This window comes from Drosophila guanche, unplaced genomic scaffold (genome assembly GCF_900245975.1).
Source record: "Drosophila guanche unplaced genomic scaffold, DGUA_6, whole genome shotgun sequence".
Taxonomy (NCBI): Eukaryota; Metazoa; Arthropoda; class Insecta; order Diptera; family Drosophilidae; genus Drosophila; species Drosophila guanche.
Genome location: NW_022995745.1, coordinates 5,468,156 through 5,486,001, shown reverse-complemented (window position 1 = coordinate 5,486,001; position 17,846 = coordinate 5,468,156). Strand labels below are relative to the sequence as shown.

At 45.8% G+C, this 17,846-nt stretch overlaps 2 protein-coding genes across 2 annotated transcripts; both read left to right on the top strand.

Annotated features, from left to right (window-relative positions):
- The first annotated feature begins 394 nt into the window (after positions 1 to 394).
- On the top strand, positions 395 to 11,314 carry LOC117580927. The gene is made up of 2 exons (XM_034267707.1): positions 395 to 734; positions 8,519 to 11,314. The coding sequence occupies exons 1-2, from the start codon at positions 491 to 493 to the stop codon at positions 10,531 to 10,533; spliced, it is 2,259 nt and encodes a 752-aa protein (XP_034123598.1). The 5' UTR covers positions 395 to 490; the 3' UTR covers positions 10,534 to 11,314.
- A 4,458-nt stretch (positions 11,315 to 15,772) lies between these two features.
- LOC117581310 (mitochondrial import receptor subunit TOM70-like) lies at positions 15,773 to 17,633 on the top strand. The gene has a single exon (XM_034268354.1). The coding sequence runs from the start codon at positions 15,848 to 15,850 to the stop codon at positions 17,540 to 17,542; it is 1,695 nt and encodes a 564-aa protein (XP_034124245.1). The 5' UTR covers positions 15,773 to 15,847; the 3' UTR covers positions 17,543 to 17,633.
- The last annotated feature ends 213 nt before the right edge of the window (positions 17,634 to 17,846 follow it).

Sequence of the window (17,846 nt, the reverse complement as noted above, 5' to 3'; positions counted from 1 at the left end):
GGTACTGGGTGTTGTTTTCTTCCCGCGTTTGCCTGCTAATCGTTCGTTTAGTTCGTTTTCAACTGCAAGTGCAGCCGGTACACGATCGTTAGCGCAGCGAGAGACAGAGAGACTAACTTTCCAATTGGATAACAGGATATAGAGCAATAACTAGCAATCAAAAGTGTCGCGTTTTGATGCACAATGCGTTTCCAACTGGAGCAATTCTTGCAGTTTCATTTGCGAAAATTTTGTAGGTCAAAAAACAAAACAAAACAAAGCAAAAGCCAAAAACTAATCACAACTTTTGCTCGTTTTTTTTCTTTTAGATGACAAAATGCAACAGCAGTGTAATCCTAATAACAACAACAACAACAACAACAATGCCAATAGCGGCCACAACAATCAAAGTAATTGTGGCAACAACAATTTCAACAACGGCAACAGCAGCGGCAGCGGCAGCAAGCGCTGCCCTGGAAAGTATTCCAATAACAATTGCAACAACGGCAACATGTCCGCTTACAACAACAGCAGCAACAACAGCAACAACAGTAACAGTAAAAATGCATCCCGCAAGAATCGTTGCAACAACAACAACAATCCGCATCAAAAGCAACGCAACTTCTATGGCAATTCGCAGAAGCGAATCTTTGGAGCTGCCGGCGATATGGATGCCAATCTGAATGGGGAATCGCAAGCCCAATCCTGGCGCAACTACAGCGGACACCATCTGGTGAATTCTTCATGCATCGAAGGTGAGTGTTAAGCCAGCAAGTACTTTCCGTATACCCATTCCGGATGCACAAGAGAGTGCTGACAAAGAGAGTGCCTTGGAATGGCGCACGGTCAGCGCCTGCCTTGGTATGAATTTTATAGAAATTCTCACAAGGTATTGATGCCATTCCTTTAGGCAAGGAAAGCTCCAATGTTTTGTTTTTGTTGAGGCTACTCCCACTCGTGATTCCCAGTTGGAAGCATTGACCAACAGCGTAGCCATGAGATACACCGACACACAGACGCTGATTCATTTCCATTTCCATGCCGATTACGAGTCGCCGTTCTTTTTGTTGTTTTTGTGTTTGTTTTTGTTTTTGTTTTGTTTTTGGTTCATAAAATTCCAAGCAAATCGGGCGACCGGCATCTACAAAATGAATCACACATAAAGAAACAAATCAACGTCATCGATGGGAACGGGTATGCCAGCCAGCCTCGTGGGTTGTACTTTTCACCTGATTTGGATGGGGATTTAGCTTTGATTATCTATAAATATTTTGTTGTTGCGTCTTTGGGTCAGAGGCAGAGAGCCCGTGGGCTTCAGCAGTGGGTGACTGAGTGAGTGAGTGAGTGAGTGACCACTGAACGTTAATTAGGAAAATGCGTTTGATTGGAATGGCCTCCTTCCCACGAGGGCGCACAGAGAGATTGTGAGATTGTGGATTGACAGGGGAGAATATTCCTTAGTTACCATTCAAATGAATGCGTACTCATGCATTTGGGTCGACTATCTATCTATCTATTCATCCATCCATCCATCTATCTATACTCTTAAGTAGCCACCCCATGGGAAGGGGCAAACCTCGGTTATCAACATTTTTCAATTGACTCTTGACCACAGTGGACACACCGAGATATCGTTGGCTTACAGAGAGGTGCTTCTGCTGCTGCTGCTGCTGCTGCTGCTTTGCTTTTGCTTCTATTTATATATGCTGTCTGGTTGTCGGTCCGATTTACAGAATACACAGAAATTGCAAAGGTTCTGCTCATAAATGGGAAAATTGCAGGAAATCTTCGCTTAAGCTTAATGAACCTCAGATCGAAACGAGGCGCGCTCAAGATAGCAGCAGCAGCAGCAAAAGCAAAAGCAAAATCAGCAAAAGCAATGAAGGGGATCTAAATGTGACGCAATACTTTGTATGGTAGGGTAGGGGAGGGGATGAGAAGGGTATTCTCTCGTAGAAATACAACTAATTTTATTGGGAGACCCCGCAGCCCTGCTGCCGGCTTTAGCTTTCGCTTTCGCTTTCGTTCGACATTCCTCCCATTAAAAAACAATTCAAAATTCGCCCGAAAAAAAGATTCAAAAAGCAACAACAATAAAACGAAATTAAATAAACAAACAAAAGCGATTGGGCGAAAGAAAGGAAAGGTAGAACAACTCATAAAAAAGCCAAACAACAACAAACACAACAAAGACAACGAAAGAAAAAAGAAACCCAAAACATTTAAATGAAACTCAAATAATCAAGATAATCTGTTCAGTTTCATAATTTCATAATTTCATAATTTATGCCGAAACATAAATTTCTTTCCACTAATTTGCATTTCTGTATGTGTGTGTGTGTGTGTGTGTGTGTGTGTGATTTGCATCTGATTGATCTTACTTAGATATGTATATGGATTATTTATAGATATGCGTGTCGAATCTTTATTGGATCATCAGTTAATTACCAAGTTTATTTCCGCTCTTTTATATACAATTTATATTAATAGAAAGTATTTTATTTCTGTCAAAAATACATTCGCAAAACATAGAGAAATGTTTGCCGATTGTTTCCGAGTGATATTCGATAATTGTATAACATTCTCCGATAATCGATAATTATCGATAATTAATTGTACATGCAGCGTTAGATTCCGATAATCAAACGCTGACAGTTTTCACTTTTTAGATGTCATTTTTTGTTTATTTTAGTTGTTGTTTTTTTTGTTTGGCACAAAGCGTGGAAAAAACTTTCCAGAATTGTCGCTTTTTCAGTCGCTTTCAGTTCTTTCTGTTGTTGTTATCGTGCGTTTCCAAATAAATATGTACATACACATATGATATGTATGTATGTATGTATGTACACATATATATTTATTGTGTTATTGTCAGGGTGTGACGATGGGGCGGGAAGAAAGCTAAGACGCAATACACCTCTACGTCAACTTTTAGGGAAGGAGAAGGAGAAGGAGAAGCAGCAACAGCAGCTGATTAGCGCTCAGATTTTTCAGCGTTTAGACCATTTTTGTTTGTATTTGAATTTTAGATTCGATTCGATTCGATTCGATTTTATTTGCCAGCGTATCAGGTGTGTTATTGGTTATTACTTCTCTCTCTCTCTCTCTCGGTTTAGAGCGGCAATCAGACGTCGGGGTTCGATTGGGTTCGGGTGTTTTGGTCAAACGATGATCTACTGATACTCGCAGACACAGTGCCAGAGAATCCAGTAAATCGAGAGAATCGGCCACTTACATAACTGATCGTTTTGTCATTGATTAGCACTTGGCCGGAACCGCAACCGAAACCAAAACCAAAACCGAGACACAATCCCAACTCCCAAAGTATACCGATCGATCGGTGAGGTGACATCAGGAAACAGAAAATACTGAAAGTTGCACAACAATTTTTGTTATGGAAATTTGCACTCGAACGTTAAATAATTAGATTATGTACCTGTTTAGGAGAATCTTTAATCATCTCTGGGCTGTGCTCTTGAGGCAAACGTAACCTCGAGTTCCACTTCCCCAAAAAGACCGAAAGAGCGACCCTCCTCTAGGCAACAGTCCAGCCTGTGGCTTCAGTATTCAATTAACATTTGATGCCCTGTCATAAAACCAGCCAGCCAGCCGCTCTTATATGGCCCACAAAGAGCCATTAGATAATTGTTTTGGCCAAGAAATGAGCGACTCCAAATGTAGGAAAAAACGTGTGGCTGTGGCTTTGGCTGTGGCTGTGGCAAAGGCAGCTGTGGCATTCGATGATTGCAACCGCCAGACGCATTTTTTACGCCCCGTTGAATTTCTCACACTCGGCTCGTATTCAATGTTCAATGTCTCCTTTCCTCCCAGCGCACTCGTAATTGGAATCCAAAGGAAACTTGAACTCATTTACGGTGGTGCCACATGCCACATGCCACACGCACTCTATTGATCGTTGCAATCGTCACACACACACACACACGCGCTTGTACAGTGTGTTTCATTGATGTATGAGCTGTGACCTGAATCTTCATGGCTCCATTGACTGTTTTTTTCTTTTGCTCTAAAATAACGATATGTATCGGTATTTTTAGTTCGATAACATTAATCATACAACTTACTTCGATAAATAATCGATTGCTGTACGCAGAGTGATCGATAAGTGATGTATCCTACAACTGTTGGGATATCCAACTCGCAAATCTTAAATTGAAAAACTTTTTAGCCAGCGCTAAACATTTACGAAACGCACTGTACACACACATATTTCACATTCCTGCTCGCATTATTAACCCATTAAAGAGTGCCGCTGGCTGCCACAGACACATTTCGAGACACATATGAGACAACAATAATAATAATAATAATACTAATAATAAAAAAAAGAGTGCTCGCACTTTAGTTATTACCATTGTGATTTCAGCCCATGCTCAGCAACTTCATCCTCAGCCTCATCCTCATCATTATCATTATCATCATGTTTCGCATTTCTTTAAAATATGCGACTCCGACTCTGACTTTCTGTCTCGACATCGCTCGCAGCCGCCGGCAATAGTCAAGGTTAACATGTTTGCCATTTAAGCAACGGGCGTTTACCCAATGTCTGTGATCTCTGTGATGAGATGAGACCAAAGATCGCGAGTGATCTCGCTACCTACTGCTCGCACAACATAAGTCTGTTCACAGTGACAACCGTCAGTCGTCCGACGATCTTAAACGATCAAAAGACCAGTGATCAGTGATCAGTGATCAGTTTTGGTATTTGTCATGTACAGAAGTTTGAGAAGTTCGACCTTTTGTTACCTGTATGTTTATCACTTTAATTGAACGATAAATGTAGTTGTTAGACCTCCCCCCAATAATAGCACAAAGTGCCATAAAGATTAATCAAATCCCAGGTCTATTTTTGTATATTATTGCCGTACGTCAAAATACTGTGATAAAATGTTGTGGAATGATAAGAAAAGTGAGGAACTATTGGGCGAATATCAGGGAATTGGCTAATAATTACAACACAGCTGATTGATTAGTCTCTAAACATATTGTTGGATATTGTTTGAAGTTTTTCTTTCATGGCTCATTATTAAATCTGTGACCTCAATGCAAAAAGACCCCCACTATCTGTTGTACATATGCATAGTTTATATTTGATTAATAAAACTCATATTAGCTTACATTAAAAGCAAGCCATAGTCGGACCATAACCAGCCCCAGAGGGGCTGCCATATCTATCTTTTGGCAGGGATCGGCTGTGGCGTGGCGTGGCATGGGTTGGGATGGGATGGGATGGGAGCGTGTTATGTTCGCTCACAATTAACTATCGCGATGGATGTTTTACGAGTATTATCGTTATTGTTATTGTTATTTCTTTATATTCAAAGGCAGACTATTTTGAAGTCTCATTAAATATGCACAAGACCACAATTGCGAGTCGAGTCGAGTCGAGTAATTGCTGGCTGTGTGGCGCCGCTTTTTTGGGGGTTTTGTGTCTTGGCACAGGAAGCGCCACATAAAAAGTCACGAAGGTCAACGTAAAAATCGCATACAAAACGCGAATCAAAACCAAACAAAATGTGGGATGCTGTTTGCTGTGACGTCACAGGCATGGTCAAAGTCAGAGTCAAAGTCGAAGTCGAATGCGTATTAGGTAATCGATAAACTAATGAAATTGCGTCACTGGAAAGTAAATTCATGTCCGAAAAATGAAATGATAAAACAAATGCATAAATATAGACAGTTATCTTGACACTTGGACTGCAGCTAATTAAATGCAATAAATATATCTCTGATATGCTTTATGGAATATTACAAGGGGGAATTTCGGCACTGGGGATAGCTATGCTCCTGGCTGCTGCCAAGTCAAATTTATTGTGATTTGATTTGATTTTGCGTGTCGGGATTGCCCTGTTTTGTGGACTGTAGCTTGGAGCTGATTAGATGTTAGACTTTCGACGATCCACTTCCACTTGACGACGACGACTCACACACGCGTAAATGTGTGAGGGGGGAGGGGGGGAGGCAGAGAGGAGAGTGACAATCACGACAATTCCTCGGGCACTAGTCCGTGGCCATGGCCGCTTGCCGTTGGTAACTGGAGTAGGGACGAACCGAACCGAGCCACTGGCCATCTTATCGGTGCCCGGTAACCAAATTTTTCGTTTGTCTAGACCACAAACCCAAGCATGAAGAGATAATCAATGCTTTCGTTTTCCCCCCATCGAATTGATCAGTGTTTTTGCAGCAATTTATATGGACAACTTTGTATCTGGGAGTAGCTAATGCCCAACATTAAATCCGCATCACGAGTTTCATGCTCATTGTTTTGTATGCTTAAAGATTATCATTTTAGCTGCTGACATGCGTTTGTCCCGCTTATTTGCCTAAGCAATCTTATCGCTGGACGTTTTCGTTTTCGTTTTCGTTTTACCTTTTGAGTGGTTTTTGGCCAGGTTTTTGGCTCCACCAAAGGTTAAGGTCTGCCGCATGCAGCGAAAGATTACTCATGGCAAGCCAAAGAGTATATCCCCAAATCAAGTGGAGGACGCACACTAGAACCAGAATAATGATCAGTAATCATATGTATTTATGTATATTATATGCACACATAAGTATGTGCATAAATTTATGTATATGATATTTCAAGGCTGTTTGGAGAGTTTGTCGCGTTTGGCGCGTGCGTTAAGCCGATGGCGCAGCACTCCAAAGGCAGCGGCGATAAAGCGATGTCATAAAAGTGTCCAAATTTTGTTGAAGCTTTCGGAAGCTCTCGGCCGACAGGCCGGCAGGCAGCCAGCTAATTGTTGGCTTCTGGGCCAGATGTGGCCAGGCAGGCCGTTCAGGCCGGGCCCAAAAGTGTTGGCCACGCCCTATCTAATCGGTAACCACACGCAGCACACACAGCACTCCAAATACGTGATTAACATACAACACACACACACACACACACACACACACTCGTATGTAAACCATAATTCGAGCCAACCGATACCAGATATCATTTCTCCCCCAGCAGCAAACGATGACGATGTATGGAGGGATGGATGAATGGTTGGATTCTGTGTGCAGCTCACGTCTGGGTGCTTAGTCCGGGGCCAGCGTCCTTCGGGGACGGCTGACGATGTCAACAAACCCACCTTGTCGCCATATGATTTATCTATGCGCGTATTGAAAGTCAATTGGTGGCTCCCTGCCGAACACCGAACACCGCACACCGCACACCGCCCTCCACCATCTCTCCTCTATCTATTCATCTAGTAGTTATTTACTTCCCTTAACGTCTGTTAAAAGATGACACAAGCGCAATATAAATATTAAGCAAATGCTCGTGAGCACTTTTCACTCTATACTTTATGTATATATGTACAAGGAAGCGGCGTATTGAGGCTGACGACTGACGACTGACGACTGATGAAGTGCAGGAAATGCGAAATGCAAAATGTTAGATAAGACTGTTTTTAGGGGACATTAGAGACGTCATAGAGAGTTGTCTAGCGTGAGAGTGACACTTGTTGACACATTTCCAATGAGAGTTTATGCATTATTTGATTTATTGTAGAGAACCCCACTTAGCCGTTAGCATCATTATCGCAGCCAAATGCCTTCCCAGCCAACAACCAGAAGCCACTTATCGCTCTGACAACAGGTCAAGCCAGCTTCCCGGCCAGCTTCTACGCGTGTGACCAGCCCCCCACCATACAAAAAATATCTGTCGCTTGGCAACAGCACTACACCATACCCCACCCCACCCCCAGGCAGCAGTCGATTCCAGTCCGCCCAATAAAACCACCTGACCCCACAACAACACACACAGCCGAGCAACAGCTTGTATTTTGGCTTAATGGGAATGCTGGAAAGATGATGAGCCAAACGCGGAAGCCGACGCGACACAGCGTCTCGTAGAACGACGCAGAAGGAGGAGGAGGCAGATCAGAAAATGTGTGTAATTGTTGTAATTCCCACAGCAACACAAACACAGCCCAGCCCTCTATCCCGCAAGCTGAAAACTTGAATTAAGAATTAAGACAATAAGATTAAAGAGCCTCTGGCCTCCGTCGCACATGCCACAATTTTCAGTCGTGCGTAACCGTAAGCCCCCCCCCCCCTTCCTTTACCACTACCCCTACCCTAATTCAAAAATCCACACACGCGAAAACCTAAAACAAATTACGGAAAGAAACAAAAAAATAATAACAAAAAGGAAACGAAATGAAAACGAAAAGAGAAAGAGATAGAAATAGAGACAGAGTGTGAGGAGAGCGAAACAAAAGAAGCACGTGGCGACGGTAGATGTTGATAAGCCTCTCCCCACCTCTCCCCCGCCTGTCCACCAGCCAAGACAGCACCACGCACGAAAGCGATGCGATAGAAGCTCGTGCTTGGGTTCGTGATCGTGTTCGTGATCGTGTTAGCGAGTGTTCGGGCTACTGTCTGTGCGTGAGGGAGAGAGATACCCATGCCTGGGGTGTGTGTGTGTGAGTGGGTGTTGGTGTTGCTTTTACCCCTCATTACCTTTCCCCCCCTTTACCATTTCGTATTTGAATTGATTTTGATCTGGATTTTTGCATATCGTTGTTCGTTGCAGACAAATTCCTGGGCCAGCACAATCCGGCCCACCGCAATAGCACCAGCAGCGAGACCACCAGCGAGGATATCTGCTCCAGTCGGGAGCAGATTCACAAGCCAAAGGGTGCCCACAACAATGCCTCGAATGGGGGCAGCAACGGCAGCAAGACACACTCGAAGCGGCAGCAAAAGGGCAGAAACTCTGCACAGCAGCAGGAGCAGAATGGCCAGAGCAAGGCAGCAGCAGGTGTAGCAGGTGCAGTGGGATTCAGCAAGGCCAAGCAGCAGGCAAGTGCTGGCAAGTGGCGTCAGCAGCAGTCGCAGCAGCAGCCATCACAACAGTTGCAGCAGCAGCAGCAGCAGCAGCAGCAGAAGCGCGGCAACAACAAGAAGCAGCAGCAGCAGGGCAACACCAAGTGGTGCAACAGCAACAATAGCAGCAACGGTGCAAACAACAATGCTGCTGGCAGGAACAACATTAACATTAACATAAACATGAGCAAACCGAATGGCAGCAACAATCGCAATGTGGCCAAGCAGCTGGCCAACTCCTGTGGCAGCAGCAGCTTCTCCTCCTCATCGTCAGCCTTAAGCTCCTCGGCTGGCAGCTCGCCAAACAGTTCGCCCTATGCAAATGGCAACCGGAAGCGTGCAAGCCACTACAACAACAGCAACAACAAGAGCAACAACAACAACAACAACAACAACATGCTGCTGCAGGGAGAGATGAATGTGAACTTTCTGGTGCCGCCACTGCGGCAGCGCGAACAGCTGAAAATGGACGACCAGGAGGTAATTGAGCGCCTGCGCCCCCACCTGATCGACCAGCACCTGCTGCGTGTGTACGGCTTTCCCGTGGAGAGTGTGGTGCACGAGGGCGCCATTGAGATCTTTAAGTGTATGCCGAACATGAACATGGCCGCCGCACGCTTGATGTCCTTGACGCTGGAGCGTGAGCGGGAAATGCACTATCGTGAGCTGGCGCCTCCACCCGTTATCAACTACGATGACGGCCTGCCGACAGAGGAGTCACAAGCAGCAGCAGCAGCAGCCAGAAAATGCTTCACCGTGTCCACAGACTCTGGCAATAGTTCGCCGAGCTCCCTGGACTCCGAGTCCGGGGAGTGGAGTGGCAGCGAGTGCGGTGAGTCGTCATCGGCTGGAGCATGCCGGCCGGAGATGAAGTACTATCAGTACGCGAACAGCTTCCACGCCCATGTGGATCGCAGCCTGTCCAAGCCGTGTGCCCGCTGCAAGCGTCACTTTCTCGTGGACGAGCTGACCGGCGAGTATCTGACGCGCGAGGAGTGTGTCTACCACGAGGGCAAGTACAATCGCTACTACGACGGCACCTACGTCGGTCGCTGGACCTGCTGCAATGCCACCGATGAGGCAGCCGAGGGCTGTGTCCAGGGCGAGCTGCATGTGTGGACGGGCTCTGCGGTGGGCGTCAATGGGCCCTACTACGACTTTGTGCGAACCCAACCGGCCCCGGGTGGCTACCATTTGGGGCACACACCATCGGTGTACGCCCTCGACTGTGAGATGAGCTACACGGGCCGTGGCCTCGATGTGACCAAGGTGTCGCTGGTGGCACTCAACGGGCAGCTGGTGTACGAGCACTTTGTGCGCCCCGACTGCGACATCATTGACTACAACACACGCTACTCCGGCATCACGGAGAAGGATCTCCGCTCGGGCAATGTCAAAAGCCTCGCCGAGGTGCAACGCGACCTGCTGCAGCTGATCAGCGCGGACACAATACTGATCGGCCATGCTCTTGACAATGATCTGCGCGCCCTGCGCATTGTCCATCATACGCTGATCGATACCTCGATCACGTTTCCCCATGGCAGCGGATTCCCCTTCCGCCGCGCCCTGCGCCTGCTCACCAAGTACCATCTGCACCGGGAGATCCAGTGCGGAGATGGGACGACGGGACACAGCAGCTTCGAGGACTCGCGCGCCTGCATGGATCTCATGCTGTGGCGTGTGCGCCGTGAGCTGGATCCCACATGGCGCTGGCAGGGCTAGGATCGAGGCATGGGGTCGTGTGCATAGTTGGGCGGGTTACTCTAGTTACACGTAGTTATTATAATATTGGGATGGGTCTCTGGTGGTGGGTCCATTTGGGGGACGGGGACCCACCGCCTAGTCGATAGCCCCTAGATGTATTTTGTATTCAAATCTCAGAAGTGTTAGCGAGGAGCGGCTAACGCATTGCCGATGAAATGGTTCACAAATCAAATTAAAATAAGCACAAAATCGTTAACGAAACAAATAAATAGCAAAAAAAAAAAAGCACACAAGAAGAAAAAATTAATATATTTATATATAGATATTTCGTAGGCGTAACTTTAATCTACATACTACACACATATGTTTACATTGAGATAAACATATTGTTTTTTTTTTTTATTTAATTAATTTTTTTTTTTCGAACCACAAGAAAATGTACTGAAGTTATAGCTGTGATGTTTTTTTCACTTTCTCACATATTTACACGACAAAAAAGAAACAAAACAAAAACAAATACAAAACAAAAGCTACAAAAAAAATAAAAACAATATACAAAAAGATATATATTCATTCATATACATAAATGTATATATATTTTTGAGAGCGGAAGGGTAATTCGAAACGCCTTTCATATTTTTCGACACCAGCCACAACAAATCACTCCATTTATCACGATATACTTTTATTTTCGTTTTTTTTTCCATCGTAATTATTTTTTTTTATTTGACAAAAAGTACGAATGAAGCATCTCATATATAAAACAAGAAAAAGAAAAAGAAACGACGGAAGGAAAGTTGAAAACTTTCGAAAATTTAACTACTTTATACACAAGGCATAAATGTAAGTTAGGTTCTGCCCCTCCTCTCCCCTCCCCTCCCCTTCACACACACACACACTAAGCTTAGCTCTTGAATTTAGTTATTTTTTGTTCCATTTTGATTTAATATTTTTTTTTGTTTATCAAGGATTAACTATAAATATTTATTTAAAGATATCGCCACACACACACACACACACACACATTGATTTTTCACATTGAACTTCGAACTACTCCATTTTAGACTTAAGAGTCCCCTGACCCTACCCAAGTTACTTTCAATCCAAATCCAAATATATTTACGTATCTATGACAATGAGCGGAGCGGCACACAAGGAATGGAATTCCCAATTCGATTCGACAATTGATGTTCCTAGTAGTGGAAAGCGCACACACACACGCACAGAATGCAAACAATTTTATTTTTGAGTGTATTTTTACATGCATAATTATTAAAATAAGACTACAAAATGAAAAGGAAAAGGAAAAGATATAGGACAACAGGCAATGGAAATGCACGAGAAAAGAAAAGGAAATAAATTGAACGATTTAACGATGAACCCACACACAATAAAAGAAACATTGATTTGTTTAAAACTAAATATCACTTAAAAAGCAATTCTTGTTCTCATTAAACAATGCGTTGGGGTGGGGCATCATTTCTTTTTAGAGAATGCCTCCTAAATGCACTGATGAATCATTTGTTACATTGCACTATGTAAACGGAGTGGATTAATCCAATAGCCGATGACTTGGCCTCTTACTACATTGTCAATTAAGCTGAAACTATTTATTTACCTTCGACGAGCAGCAGCAGGTGGCTTTTGTGCTATGTGCTATGTATTTGAATGTATTCTGTTTACATATTACCACTTGTCACCTTAGTCAAGCGATCAAGATCAAACCGCAGCAGCAGCCGCATATGTCTCTTGGCCCTGCAATCGGAGGCCAATGCATTGCAGATGCAAACTGACTGTCAGTGGGGGGGGGGGGGTGTACATAGGTGCTCTGGCAGAGCTTCAAATTCGATGCGATGTTCTGGCAGTTTGCGGAAGCAGCTCAGGAGGGGCATTGGTGTATGTATGATCAGCCGCGGGCATATTTTTCCACCATTATTTGCCCAACTAAGTAAGCAGAAAGTGCTAAAGCCTGGGCCACAGCCAGGCATCTGCGTCGCAGAAACTATCTGAGCTTACATCGTGATGCTGCGGCAACAGCTGCTACGGTGTACGGAGGCGAGCGAGCATCTGATTGCCCAGATTGTCGGGGGCAAAGGTTATCGCTGTGCTTCTGACGTCAACTTTGCCTGTCTTTAGGCACTCGAATGAGTGCGGCAACACAGTCAACAGGCAAGCAGGCCAGGCCAACTCGTGTGTGTGAATGAATGGTGGCGGGGTGGTTGTGTGTCTTCGAGCAGTGAAAGTAGAAAGTGACTCAAGAGGTGGCAGCATGTTAATGGTGGATAGCTGATCCCATACCGATGATGATGCTGATGACGAAATCCCAAATGTGTTGACATACATAGAGCAAAGCAGATTGCAGATCTTTCCTCTTACCACGAAGTTCGATTGATGCTGTCTGGATTGCATTACAGCATTGTGCTCGATTTTTAATCGATTTAATTTATTTGCTTTTGCATTGGCAGCTGATGGGTAGGGGGTAGTGGGTAGTGGGTAGTGGGTTGCACTGCTTTTGTGGTTGATCCCAACCGAATCGATCCGATACGAGCCGACTATCATTTGACGGATGAAGGCGATCGACTAAATATAAATTGAATGTTCGTGTTTGGCACATTTGTGCGAGAAATCGCATCAATTGTTTTAATTGTCTGTTATATGGACAAACTTTGTGATGTGTTAGAGATACTATGTAAGTATGTACAAATGTATGTATGTACATTTTTATATATGTATATTATGCTGGTGGCTGTTACTGCTGGTGTGTGTGCCGCGCACGAAATACGAACGAAATCTATAACAAAACAAAACATTTGCCAGCAGCCACAGGTACTACATAGGTTCTATTATGCAATCGCGCACACACACACACACACACCACGAGAATCTGTTGGGAGATTCAATGGGGAAACGATGAAGATAACACTTGGACTCTACCTTTTGGCCAGACAATCGGTCTCCTCTCAATAATCGCATGCAAGAATTGATGGCAGATTACAGCTGGAGAGATTCGAACATGCATTGACATGAAAGTACAAACATAGCACACACATAAAAGGGCAACTTGAGTAACCGATTTTGAAGCCCGCATCCATCTGATCCCCTCCCACACACAAGCCTTGGGACATCCCCACAAATATCCCACCAAACAGATGTACAACAGATGTACGCCAATGAACCAACCATGTGGTTCAGTGAATAACAGCCAGTTAGTCCCATGATTCATCGTTATATTTATGCAGATTCAACTGGTGTAATAATCCCAATAAATTTTCGAAATTAACCAAAAAAGGCCAACAGACCAAACAGCCGAAACCAAGTCGAGAGTCGAAGTCTCCGTCTCCGTCTCCGATGATTCACTCATGTCAGCATTTTTCGTAAGAAGTCAAATGCGGCGTCACAAATATACATTTACACTTATGCAAACAATTATTTATTTGGCGTCACCTGTTAACCCCCGTAAGCGAGACACCCTCCCCGATCACGTTCACGTAGCAAGGCACGTAATGGCTGACGTCCTGGGGATCTATTATAGAGGTAAACACAAACTCGGAGAGGACATGGAGACTCGAGAGTGTTACATAATTGTCTGTCCATGGAGAATGCACCCCCCAATCATGCACATGACAAAGTGACTCTTCATTGGTCGATAAGTTATAGTCGCCACATCGATGACCAATGTCCCGATGACCGAAGGAAGCGCATGCAAGTATAACAGAGCCCATATATAGATGCATACCACGAAATGTTCACAAATGTCGTCATTTCATTTGGAGACATCACAGCATAAGACGATGACGTGATGGCGAGCTGCTGGCACACACAACTTGACCAAGAAGCATTTGGTTGGGGTGGCTCGGGCTCCCCATGACATAATTACCCCAAAACGGAGTTTTACATACATATGTACATATGTATGCATGTCGGAGCGGAGTATACGGAGGTAAGATGATACCCCTACCCATCCCATATTTGGAAATGTGTCGGGGAAGCTGTAAATTTCTTTCCATTTCCGTTGCCAGACGCATTTGGTGGCAAGTTGAATTGAAGTGCAATTGTTCGGACGTGTCTGTGGAACTGCAATTGAAAATGCGAATGCGAATGCGAATTGTCTTGGCAGTGAAAATGCAAATGCAAATGAATGCAGGAACAAAAAAGAGCATTCACAAATCGTACAAAATGCAGCCAGAAATGAGAGAAATTTTTGCTTTGGAATTTGGAATTTCTTTTCGGATGCGCTTCGAGCATCATGAATCATCGCTGCAGCGCTCTTTTACTGCTGCTCTCTCTCTCTCTCTCTCTTTCTGTTTCTCACTTTCGCCATGTACTCGTAGTGTGATTGAGGAAAGAAAGGGAAAGGCCATTGCATCCAGTACTCTCAAACTCTCTCTCTCTCTCTTTAGATTTTAAAACGCTGCGTTAGGAGGGTGCTTTGCTTTTATTGAGTTACATCTTCAGAGAGAGCGCGCGAGAGCGAGAGAGTGGCAGAGTGCACTGCACAGCATGACAGAGCAGGCCCTAGCAGATCGATTAGCTGAACGGTTAATTCAAGTTGAAGGCCTTTGGCGCGTCATCCGCCATGCATACATACATACATACATACATACATACATACATACCGTATGGCTAAACAAACGCACCTTGGCGGCCAATTTCATTTGAGTTTTATTCATTTTGTTGTTTCAGGCCTGTGTACGCGTATATTTACCTTGCATGGTCGCAGCTTTTCGTCGGCACGACACCCACAGTGCCAGAAGCAGAAGCAGAAGCAGAGGCAGAGCCAGAGGCAGAGGCAGAGCTACGCCGCTTTGATACCGAGACAGAAGACAGTGTCTGCGATCTGATCTGCTCTGCTGTGCCTCCATCCTACACGTGGGTCGACAGTGCCCCTGATGGCGGTTGGTGAAAGTTCAAGGCTGTTTCTCATGGGCTTTGCAACAAGTAAACATTGAGAAGCATGATAGTGTGTGTGTTTTCCATGCAGCAGATGATAAGAAAAATGTTGGAGTAGGTTGCGCCCTGGCAGAGCGGAGGATAATCATGATTCGCAATGAATATTCGCAATCCAAGCAACCAAATGTAACTCCCCAAACTGAAGTTTCACACTCCTTGAAAATAGTTGACATCAGCCTATCATTGAGTTTCAACTTCAGCCACAGCCTGTGCACGACCCTAGGCTCCAGTCCGTATATTTCGTATTCCTGACTTATTCCTCGTACTGTACAAAACTAAATAGAAACTACTAGTTATATTTTACAAAATTTCACAGAAGAAAAAAAACAAACTTTTGATACTAATTGCAAATTTCGCTAATTCGGTAAATTCGAGTTCGAAAATGGCGATAATTCTGCAGCGCCTGTCGTCTGTGAAGCTGGAGAAGTGGCAGATCGGCGTTATCTGCGGCGCACCATTCGTCATTGGGCTGGGATCGATTGCGGCCAAGAAAATATTCAGCGGCAAGGAGAAGGGGAAGGTGATTGACTCCCTCACGCCCACCCAGAAGCTGGCCCTGTCCAAGGAGGCCGTCGCGCACAAGGAAGAGGGCAACAACTTCTATCGCAACGAGAAGTTCGAAGAGGCGGTGCAGTGCTATGACAAGGCACTCGAGAAGTGCCCAAATGACCAGCTCATCGATATGGCAATGCTGCTGCACAATCGTGCGGCCGCCTTCGAGATGCTGCAGCAGTGGGACAAGGTTCTGCAGGACTCCAACGAATCTTTGGAGTACAGTCCCCGCTACTTCAAGGCCTACATCCGTCGTGCCCGTGCCCACGAGGCCCTGGGCAACATGAAGGCAAGCCTGGACGACATCACGGCTTGCTGCATCCTCGAAATGTTCCAGAACAATCACAGCATCGTGTTTGCCGACCGCATCCTCAAGCAGACTGCACACGCAGATGCCGCTGCCGAACTAGCCAACCGGCCACCGATTGTGCCCTCGCTGTTCGCCGTCAACTGCTACATGCGTTCGTTCATCAACGATCCCATACAGACCATCAGCGTGCCGTTGCGCTCCTTGTCCCAGACACCCAAAGGCTTTGTGCGCGCACAGCGGGCACTGCGCGAACGGAACTTTGCAGACATTATCCAAGGCTGCAAGGAGGAGATTGAGTCCCTCGAGGCGGTTCGCTACCGGCCGGAGGCCCTGCTTACGCTCGGCACATTCCATCTGCTGTCCAACTCTTTTGTGGAAAGCAAACGCGAGTTTGAGGCCATCATCGCCAATGCCAGCACTGATGCCAAACTCCGCGCGTATGCCCATATACGTCGTGCCACCGTCCACAGCCACCTGAACGATAAGGCCGCTGCCGAGGCCGACTTTGATGCTGCCAAGCAGCTGCAGCCCAAGAACCCGGACGTGTACTTGCAGCGTGCTCTAGTCCTGATGCCTCACGAGCACTCTGATGCGGCGCTCGCACTGTACGAGAAGGCGGTGGCCCTCGCACCCGATCACGCCGTGGCAGTCGTCAAGAAGTGCTACGTGGACTATTGTGCCACTCTCGTCGCCACGGACAATGGCAACGAGCAGCGCAAGGAGGACGCGTTGCGTCGCTTTGAGGAGGCCATCGAGAAGTTTCCCGATTGCGTCGAAAGCTACAGTTTGATGGCCCAGGTGCTGGCCGATCAGCAGGAGTTTTTAATGGCCAACGAATGCTACGAAAAGGCTCTCAAGCTGGAGCCCTGCAACCCGTCGGTGATTGTCGAGCATGCGCTCATGGTGCTGCAGTGGCGTGGGGACAAGGAGATGGCCACAGAGATGCTCAACCGGGCCATTGCGGTCGACCGCCAGTGCCAGCAGGCGTACGAGACTCTAGGCATCATCGAGGTGCAGCGCGCGCGCCTCAAGCCAGCTGTTGAGCAGTTCAACAAGGCCATCGACTGCTGCAAGAGCTACGAGGAGCTAGTGCATGCCTTTGCCCTACGCAACGCGGCCCAGGCTCAGATCAATATCACCACCAAGCTGGACATCAACATCGAGGGCATGACCGAGCTGGTCCAACAGGGGCGCCCGCAGCCAGCCACCTTATAGGGTGGTGGCTAGCCTTCGCCTTCAATTATTGTTCTCTAGTTAGTTCATATACAATTTCTGTTCTATCATTATATTTTCATTTAAAGTGTCATTTCGGTTTTTGTGAGACAATCCCTCAGACTTTGTCCGCAAATATTTGAAGATCCAGCCACTTCATTGCATCAACGCACTCGAACCCGTTTATGGAACCAGCAAAACCCCTACCCAGCCCAGCCACCTGCTGGCGGTGCCATGTGGGACCAGTCGCTGGCTAGGGAAGATGTTCGGCGGCTTTCGTGTCAAACAATTTGTGTGTGCATCAGAG

Bases quoted from the DNA above. Each gene is read 5' to 3' on its own strand.
- LOC117581310 (XM_034268354.1), top strand. From the start codon at position 15,848: ATGGCGATAATTCTGCAGCGCCTGTCGTCTGTGAAGCTGGAGAAGTGG.
- LOC117580927 (XM_034267707.1), top strand. From the start codon at position 491: ATGTCCGCTTACAACAACAGCAGCAACAACAGCAACAACAGTAACAGT. The intron at 735-8,518 runs GTGAGTGTTAAG...TGTTCGTTGCAG, and splicing joins GAATTCTTCATGCATCGAAG to ACAAATTCCTGGGCCAGCAC.